Source organism: Ornithodoros turicata, chromosome 4 (assembly GCF_037126465.1).
Source record: "Ornithodoros turicata isolate Travis chromosome 4, ASM3712646v1, whole genome shotgun sequence".
NCBI classification, from domain to species: Eukaryota; Metazoa; Arthropoda; class Arachnida; order Ixodida; family Argasidae; genus Ornithodoros; species Ornithodoros turicata.
The window spans coordinates 65290501-65299819 of record NC_088204.1 but is presented as its reverse complement, the minus strand read 5'-3'; the positions used below and the strand labels follow the sequence as shown (position 1 = coordinate 65299819).

The following is a 9319-nucleotide window of genomic DNA, read 5'->3' as shown; positions in this document are numbered from 1 at the left end:
GGGGAGAGATGTGCATTTGAGCCGCCATGTTGGAGGGCGCGCCGGCTGCTCCCATAGGAAACAACAGGAAGCGATTTGATTTGGAGTATTTATTGCGGTTTAAACTGGCATGACATGCCCTTTAGTTTAAAGGAAATTTTAAAAATACGGGCAGCCCCGCTTGAACTAAATGCAGACGACAGAATGCGTTGGGCCCACCAATACTATAGAGATCAGTGGTGGGAGGCGCTCGGTTTTGAAAATGACGGGGGAGGGGTGGACCAAGACCACTGATCTCTATGTATAAAGGCTGGATCGCGCATAGGAGAGGGGCTCGTGGGAGAGAGGTGCGGCAACCGGCCGCCATGTTGAAGGGCCCACTGGCGCCGGCTGCTCCCATAGGAAACAATGGGAAGCGATTTGATTTGGAGTATTTATTGCGCTTTAAATGCTCCTCATTGCCGATTAGCCCGCACCTTTCTTAAGAATCAGTGTGCTGATGTATTCCAAACGTGCTTCAGCCGTGTTCCTCTAGTCTTTAATGGTAATTGCCTTCTTTTTCTTCTCCGCTGCATGTATCCGAATAGGAGGTCGTAACTGTCGTGCACAGGGCGCGTACGCGTGAAGGTGAATTTGGTGAATGTCAACCTATAAAGTTAATTATTTTTACTCAGGAAGGTTTCACACTGTCTATTATTGTAAGGTACCTCCGTTTTTATATTTTGTGTTTGTTTTCGTTTGTTGTTCGGTTTTCGTGTGGTCCGCGGTTTTCGTTCGTTATTATGTGATTTGGTATTGTACGGTTCTCGTTTGACTTTTTCCATTATCGTATTATGTTCTACGAGTGTCTGTGTGTGTGTGTGCTACAGTAAGACCTCGATCCTTATTCTGAAGGGGCTCGTTATTTTATTCACCACATCGCCACCAGCAATGAGGTGGAGTATAGACCTTGGCAATGAAACTCCCCATTCCTCATCTTAAAATAACGTTATTGTCACGAGTGCTTTGGAGTTGTTCAGCTGTCAGCGTATTTCATTACAGAAATTCGAAGCGCTGTTCACGAAGAGCATGTACATGCATGACTTATCACACACGCTGTAGGAGCAACTGCACATACGAGGTTAACACAGCAGTTTATTTGCTTCCACCGTACCTCACAGATTAAAAGAACAGTGGAACAAATTCGCATATTGGCGTAGGTTCTGCATCCGGTTCTTCGGCACATCTGAGTGACTGAGGGGAACCTGCAAGCACAAGCGCATTGTTTATAGAAAATACATGGTCTTGAGATCTGTAGGAGCAGTCACACATACTTTCTTAGTACGCAATGGCACCAGCGAAGTGCAAACAAGTCCGAGTTGTCAGATGCACGCGATTCGAATAACAGATTTTTCTTCAAAATAAATATCTTACCTGTGAAAAATTATCCCTCTTTCTCTGTCCGCGTGAAGTGTACTCAAAGCTGCAACAAACTGGCATGACATGCCCTTTAATTTAAAAGAAATTTTTAAAAATACGGGCAGCACCGCTAACTAAATGCAGACGACAGGATGCGATGGGCCAACCAATATGGCGGCCGGTGACCACGCTGTGGAGCACCGGAGCACCCTCGCTGGCGGCGACCAAATCTCGATTGAATGACTGGTGGCATAGAAAGAGAAATAACTATTAGAGTTTTTATTAAATACTAAATACAAGAAATACCAAACACTTTATGAATCAACCAATATGTAGCTTTATTTTTCTTTAACAGGCTATGCTGCCGCCCGATGCAAAGGGAAGGCCGTTATCCATCCGTCCATCCATGGCGTCGTTCAGGCCGGTAACGCATGTGCTCTTCGACATGGATGGGCTTTTATTAGGTGAAGTACGATAATTCTATTCATGTCGCGTTGTAAATGACAATAAGCATTACCCTACATCATGTCACCAATGTCTACAACGAGTGTCGTCCCCAAATTTACTGAAAAAGTTCGATGTGATTGAAGCAGACGTCGAACGATATCTTCGGCAACGATATATTCTCAGCGTTCAGCGTCTTTCGTTACTTCATATTTTGACATGAAAATCATTGCAGATACAGAAAAATTATACACGAAAGCGATTGAGGATGTGGCACAACGATACGGCAAGCATTACACTTGGGACATGAAAGTGCAAGTGATGGGCACAACGGGTGTTGACTCTGCGAGGAAGGTGGTGGACCTTCTGCAGCTCCCGATAGAACCTCCAGAACTCGTAACAGAGTTGGACAAATTATACCTCAAGTTTTTTCCCACGGCGGAACTCATGCCCGGTAAGTGTACATGCGCTTGTGTAGTTACTGACCCTTGCGAACGCGATGATAACGCTGGCATCCGGTAGCAGGGTAAAAGAAACGCCACTTATGTGAGCCACCCCAAGCCAGATTTCCGTCGGGGATAACACCCGCTTTGCTGGACCATGGAATGGCTCTGTCACTTCACAGTAGTCACAAATGGTACAAAGCTATTCAAAGCTGGTTATTAACATTGCATGATAAGGGAGTGGAAATACCATTTCATGCAAGGAACTGTCCCAGCACCCCCCCCCCCCCCCCCCCCCACCTCAGAGATCTTAACAACAACAACCACACTCCCCTCATATGCCTGCAAAAAAACACTGGAAGGTTAAAAAAACTAGAAGATATTGGTATCCCCCCCCCCCCCCTCCAATATTGGAGCTCCAACACTCTCCTGAGCTGAAACAAATCCCTGTAGCTGTACCTGTAACAGTAGCTGAAACAAACCTGCACAAACCCCTGTTTCGGGCTCATGGCCCTCTTGAGTTCTGCTTGTCGTCTGTTCTGATTGCAGCAGTAAGCTTAGACAGTCCTGTTTTCGTGTTTTATGTTCATCCCGAATTTTTTTTATAGCTGAGTTGATAAAACGGGGCAAAATTGGACTACTTTTATGTGAAAGGTCATATCCAGATGGAGAAAACAATAAGAAAATAGGCGAACACAAGAGGTGGTATAAGAGGCAGTGCAGTTAGTGTTCACCGGAGCTCGTACAAGAGCCAGCGTTTTTTCTTCAATGAGTTTGGATTCCCGATGATTCAGGTTTTAGTCGAAGTGAGCATTGTGCAAAGTGTGTGTGTCGGCCTTACTGTGTATCATCCCGAGCCACAGGGCTCTACATAATGTGCACTTTTAGGTACATGACAAGTGCATCAAGCCACCCTCTCAGCCCTACATTCCCTGAAATTGTTGCTGCATACTTCTGCTGCAGGTGCCGACCGACTAGTACGACACTTACACAGGCACAAGGTTCCCTTCGCAATAGCGACGAGCAGCAAGCGTTCCTCTTTCCAACTCAAGAGCTCTCGACACAAAGACTTTTTTGCATTGTTTCATCACACCACGTTGGCTTCGGAGGATCCGGACGTCAAACATGGCAAGCCTGCACCCGACGTATTTCTTGTAAGCGCAAGAAAGTTTGAGGAGAATCCTGCACCGGCGCAGGTAAGAACCACCTCCTTGTTCACTTCAGCCCTGTTCGCATTCCTGCCCTGGATGGGTATAACCGACACAGTGATCTTGAAACAATCTGCAGATATGTTATTCTGCTCTGTCTCTGTATCGTATGCTGTCAGTTCAGGAATGAGTGAACAGTTCTAGCAGTTCGTTAAAGGGGCTCTGGAAAGACCCTTTGTAACCATGAATAGAGTTGACAAATGAAAGCTGCACCCGAAGTAGTTTCACCACCAGAAAGCTACCAAACGCCAGAAAACTACTAAACGTCTTCTCACTATTTAGCAGCAAGGGTTTAAAAAAAAACGTAAAAACTATCAGCCAAACCAGAAATGTTTTGGCATTCTTTATGACTAGAAAGAAACACACACACATATGAATGTGGAAAGAAACAGATTTATTTGTCAAGATAGTTACCCCCCTCACATGTGATAACCTGTGATAACAGTTAAAAAAACAGAGTATGGAAAAGAGCTCTGCTTCACTTAACTATATGTACTAACAACACAGTCTCATGTATCCACACATGGAAGATGAATGTTTGTGCCATCTTTTGTAAGTACATAGCCTCACGCCTTAATGTTACTCTGGTAAAACCATCAGATAACCAGAAACTTTCAGCAGTTTTTATGACAAGAAAGAAACACGCAATACATGCGGAAAGAAACAGATTTATTCGTCTGGATAGTTAGTTTTTAATCATAATTCAGTGACACGTTTTCTGGGATATATCTGTCACTGTGAGATCCAAAATGACCGAGGCATACCTCAAAATCGAGCGCACAAGAAGCTTTTTATGTATGCCCATTTCAGGAAACCAAGTTTTTAAATGTTTGTTTTGTGCACTTTGTTTTCTACCCTATTTGTGGTATTTTTGGGCTTACCAATGTAGCTTCAGAGTTACAGAGATACATTCAGTTCAGAAGGGAAATCTCTTCGACGCGAAGTTTGAATACTGTAACAGTGGTTAATTTCACGGACTTAATGATTTGCAAATTCCTGTGGGAGCGCGTTTCGAGAATATGTTGCGGGACCTTAATTTCACAAATTCGTGTGGAGGCGGACGGAAGCGGAAATTGCGGGATCAGGGAGATAGAGGGATCGTGACACTTCCTACAGTAAACAACTATATTAAACTATATTAACAACTAAATTAACCGGCTTAATCAGATTGTGCCCTTGTTGCGTGTTTTTCATGGATCGACGGGTCAGCGGCCTTCCAGAAGACACGAATCACTGTCACCACTTTCGTTAAAGCTGCTTGAGGGAAGGCACCAGGAAGGTCAATCTACTCTAACGTGGACGCGCCCCTGTTACGTATTGTTCGTGTATTGGCAGGGAAGGGCTGTTCCAGAGACACTGTTGACCCTTTTGTTAAAACTGGCATATGGGGAAAATACCAGGGAAAAATAGTCATCAGATAAGCTGTAGAGCGCCTGTGAGAAAAAAAAATGGTGCATAAGCCACGGCTAATACAGTCAAACTCCTTTACAACGAAACTCAGGGGACAGCAAAAAAAATTCGCAGTGAAGGTATTTTCGTTAAAAATTGGACCTACAGGGCTCCAGCAGGGCTGCAAAAAAATTTGCTGTAGTGGTATTTTCGTTAAAAAGGTGTTCGCTATAAAGGAGTTTACTGTACGCATAAAATTACGGTACGCAATTTGGACACAACACAGAGGATGCTTTTGTATTCAAAAAATTGAAATATTGCCACCACCTTAGTTTTTCTGCCTGAAAGGGTGCTATGAATGAGAAGATCACTTTCAGCAGGATGCTCGGAAGGTAAATGTGCCCAATATTCCTACAGGTCCTTGTGTTTGAAGACTCACCGAATGGCGTGGAGGCTGCGCTAGCTGCTGGAATGCAAGTCGTGCTCGTACCGGATCCTCGTTTGGACGAGAACTCACGCAGGCGTGCAACATTGTGCTTAGCCAGTTTGACGGATTTTAAGCCCGAACTCTTCGGCCTGCCACAGTTCAACGATTGCTAGTGGGGCCCTGCCCAGCACCACGAGGGTGCATCGTCGCAAACGGGACCAGCACTTTATGCATGGTGTATGTTGCCAAGTGCCCACAAGACTCTGAGTGCAATCAACAAATGCACAAAATACCTGAAACAAAATGGCACTAAAGTTGTTATGTGGTTGGCTGCACGGCAGTGCTAGTGTTACTTTTTCCAGAGAAATACCTGTTTTATGCGGAGGGGCACTGTTAGATTGAAACCGTATGTTTAGAGTTAGGTGTGGGATAAAAAAATTGCTCATCAGTGACAAGTTTTATTGAAAAGAGAGTCACTGCTGGAATGACACAAAAGGATGCACTTTGCGAGATAAGACTCTTCTTTATTTACGTTTATATTAATATTTATACTGTATGTATACTATGTATACTGTATGAGCTACCTAGCAATACCTGGCACCTTAAGAAGGTGCAGTTGAGTAATTTGAATGGTAGCACAAAACTCAGACATTTGTCATTGTGTTGATTTGGACAATACAAGGAGGGCAAGAAAAAGCAATGAATGGAAAATGTGTGAGAGTTCCCAGCCTAACATGTAATACAACATGTGGAAAAAATATTTGGCAGTAGTTCATAATATTTGACCCTGTGTACTACAAAATTCTGTTCTGTTACCATATTTACTCACATAATTGCTCTACCCACTCCATGATGCTGCATTTGTTGATAAAAAAAAAACTGTTATTATTAACTATGCAAGTAAATACGGTATTCCTCATTTTTACTGAAATGCAGAGTTTGGGAAATCACTGTGAGAGTAAATACGGTATTCCTCATTTTACTGAAATGCAGAGTTGGGGAAATCACTTTTACTTTATGGTGCATTACCATTGCTCATTACAGCGTGTTCAAAAATAATACATTACGTTACTCGTTACCCTTTCCTACTCGGTATGGTATCTCACTGCTAGTGCCACTGTTTTATTCAAGTAATGACATTACTTTGGCATTCCATTTTCCCATAGGTCTCTAATACAGTCCCGTGTGGTATATGAAATGCATGCTCTGAAGAGACGTGATCAAATGTAGGCATTTTTCTTATTTCAAAATGAGTGATAATATATGTAGCATACAAAGAATCCCCTATTTTCAAAAGCAAGCATATAATATATTTTTTGTTGTTTGATACAAGGGCGCTTTATCTGGACAAATGAGAACTGTACAGAGATAAGTAAACGTTATTTCATTTCAAAAATACTGCATTACAGTTGAGGAAACAGTATTTAATATGAAAATAAAAATCCAAAAGTTCATTACCTCGTTACCAGTGTGATGTGATGTGATAACACATTGCAAAGACACCATTCGTAGCACCACAAATGAGGGGCTTTATGAATAATGTGTATTCTATGCCAGCCACAAAGATCAGGAATGAAATAAAACGAGGACCATGCCGTCACACAATTGGGGTCCTACATTTTGAAATGGTACTTCAGTTACGTCCACTGGGTGTTGAGAGGTTTTTGTAGTCAGTATTAAAATTGGGAACGATCCAACGTTTTTTGAGGGCACAGTTGTTTGGTTGTCAGTCTCAGAAATTGGAGAATAGCAGTGCTGTGTTTCCGACACAGTGTATCTCCGCGCCGCCAAATGGAATAAGAGCAGTCTAGCAGCAGCAGTGGACAAGGGGGAAAATGAATGAATTAACAGTTAGTCTTGTTATTCAAATAGCGCTTGTGAAACGCAGTCGAATGTGAAATTCAGTGTTAGCACAGTTCTCCATGAAGTCAGCCGGACACCTTGGTCAAGGGTTTCCTGTCTGATTCTCTCCTGTCAGTGATGGAAGCGCTGCGCCAGACTGCGCCAATCCAACACCTCTTAAGGCTGATTCACATTACAGCGTCAACGGCTGCGTACAGCGTCTTACGTGTACCTTCGTTCTATCCTGAAGGATGTTCCGTTGCAATGACTCGCTGTCAGCTCAACGTCGCTGGCACGCAGCCACACGCACGCACTGAAACGCAATAGTGTGAACCGGGCTTTAGATAGTAGAAAGCCTTCGCACTGCTCAGCTCACGGAGGCCCCGCGTGAGCTTTGCGGGCTGCTTCGAGCTTTTCTCTCGTTCGTTCTTTCATTGACGTCATAACAGCATCCACAGCAGGCCTTCCTGTGTGGTGCTATGCCACGTGGGGCGCACGCCTTCTGCTGTCTAGGAGGTGTTGGCCAATCACGGTGTAGAGCGCTATCCTACGCCGTAGAGTGTGTTTTCGCTGAATTTGCACCAAACTTGCGCCAAAGCGGAGTTTCACGTCCACGGAGATCGCGCGTGTCACGAGAAAACAAAACCCGAAGTGAACGATATGCACCAACGATTACACAGCGACTTAGTAGCCGACTATTCGGTCGAAGCCGATGCCAGCTTGACCTAGCCTAGCCCTAGCCAAGCAGTCGCGGGCTCGCGTCGCACACGTGCACCGTCATGCGTGCACGTGACACATGACACAGCCTTATATGAACAAAGATCCAGTGGTCAAGAGCGGAAAATAAGGATTTTTTTTTTTTTTTTTTTTTTTTACAGTGCACAGTCCAGAGCGGAATGTATTGTCATTGTCCAGAGGGGAAAGAAAATTTATTTCGCAAGCAGGATTACATTTACAATGACGACATATGCAGGCACAAGACACAACAATGCTGCTCAACTTGCTCCGAGGAGCGATACAAGAAAACCTATTTACATCAATACGAACTCGAATGCGCATAGTAGTGTTAAAAGACTTTAACGGTACCGAGAAACAAAAAGGGGAAAGAATAAAATTCTTTCCAGGATCAGCACCGCAAGCGGTACTGCCCCGTCGACCTTTTTATCGGCCGTACCAGTCAAAGACACGGCTCACCCACGGGCGGACCGCGTTATCAAGGGGCTCCTCTTCGGTATATGAGGGACCGGCTCCCATTTGCCTCCCTCCACCGCTTACGCGGATTTGAAGGGAGATCTAAGAAAAGACCTTCCCGGAACAGCACCGCAAGCAGTACTGCCCCGGCGACCTTGTTATCGGCCGCTCGTTCAACGACACTGCCCACCCAGGGGTGGACCGCGTTATCAAGGGGCCCTTCTCCATATATGAAGGACAGGCTCCCTTTCGCCTCCCTCCACCGCGTAAGATCAATAGCGGATTTGAAGGGAGTGTGTATTGTCATCAAGCAGGAGAGCTACCTATGGGGACAGTCCCCTTTGGATTTGATATATGTATTGGCATCATCGTGGAAGACCAGCCATATTGGCTGGCTCCCTTTAACGCAACAAACGCACTAGTCTACAACCTTTGGATTTTTTTTTATTGTTGACTCTATGAGATGAGCCACAGAAGATTTGGATTTGAAGGGAGACCAGAGCATATATGGTTCACAACGTAATAGCGAGACAGTTTTGGAGAGTATAGTGGGCAGAAGGAATTCACCATATTCACTTTTGACGGTGTCCAGCCAAGTCTATGCCAGATGCTAGCATGGACCCTTCCAAGCCGCCACCTCCACTTCCTTTGCGATATATGAGTCCGTATTGTGAATAGGTTTCCGACAGAAAGAAACAACATTTTAGTGCAGCATAAACTGTGCTTACCAAGGAAGAAGATTCTGCAGATGGGAAAATCTCCATGAAGGTACGAGGGCCGTTCAAAAGCTTGTTATTAAACTAGAAAAAGTAATACAGATTTCTGTTTTTAGATGTGTGTAGGCGAGGCCCATACAAAGGTGAATGGTAGTGTGATAGGTCTGAAAATGGACAACAGAGGTCCGAGCAGTCATAAAGTATTTGCAAAACAAAGGTATGACACCCAAGGAAGTTCATGAGGACATGGTACAGATACTTGCTGAGGTCTCCCGCCATGCA

At 44.4% G+C, this 9319-nt stretch overlaps 1 protein-coding gene across 1 annotated transcript; it reads left to right on the top strand.

Annotated features, from left to right (window-relative positions):
- The first annotated feature begins 1741 nt into the window (after nt 1-1741).
- Nucleotides 1742-6753, top strand: LOC135391701 (pseudouridine-5'-phosphatase-like). Its single transcript, XM_064622056.1, has 4 exons — nt 1742-1841; nt 2057-2275; nt 3228-3460; nt 5279-6753. The coding sequence occupies exons 1-4, from the start codon at nt 1784-1786 to the stop codon at nt 5459-5461; spliced, it is 693 nt and encodes a 230-aa protein (XP_064478126.1). The 5' UTR covers nt 1742-1783; the 3' UTR covers nt 5462-6753.
- The last annotated feature ends 2566 nt before the right edge of the window (nt 6754-9319 follow it).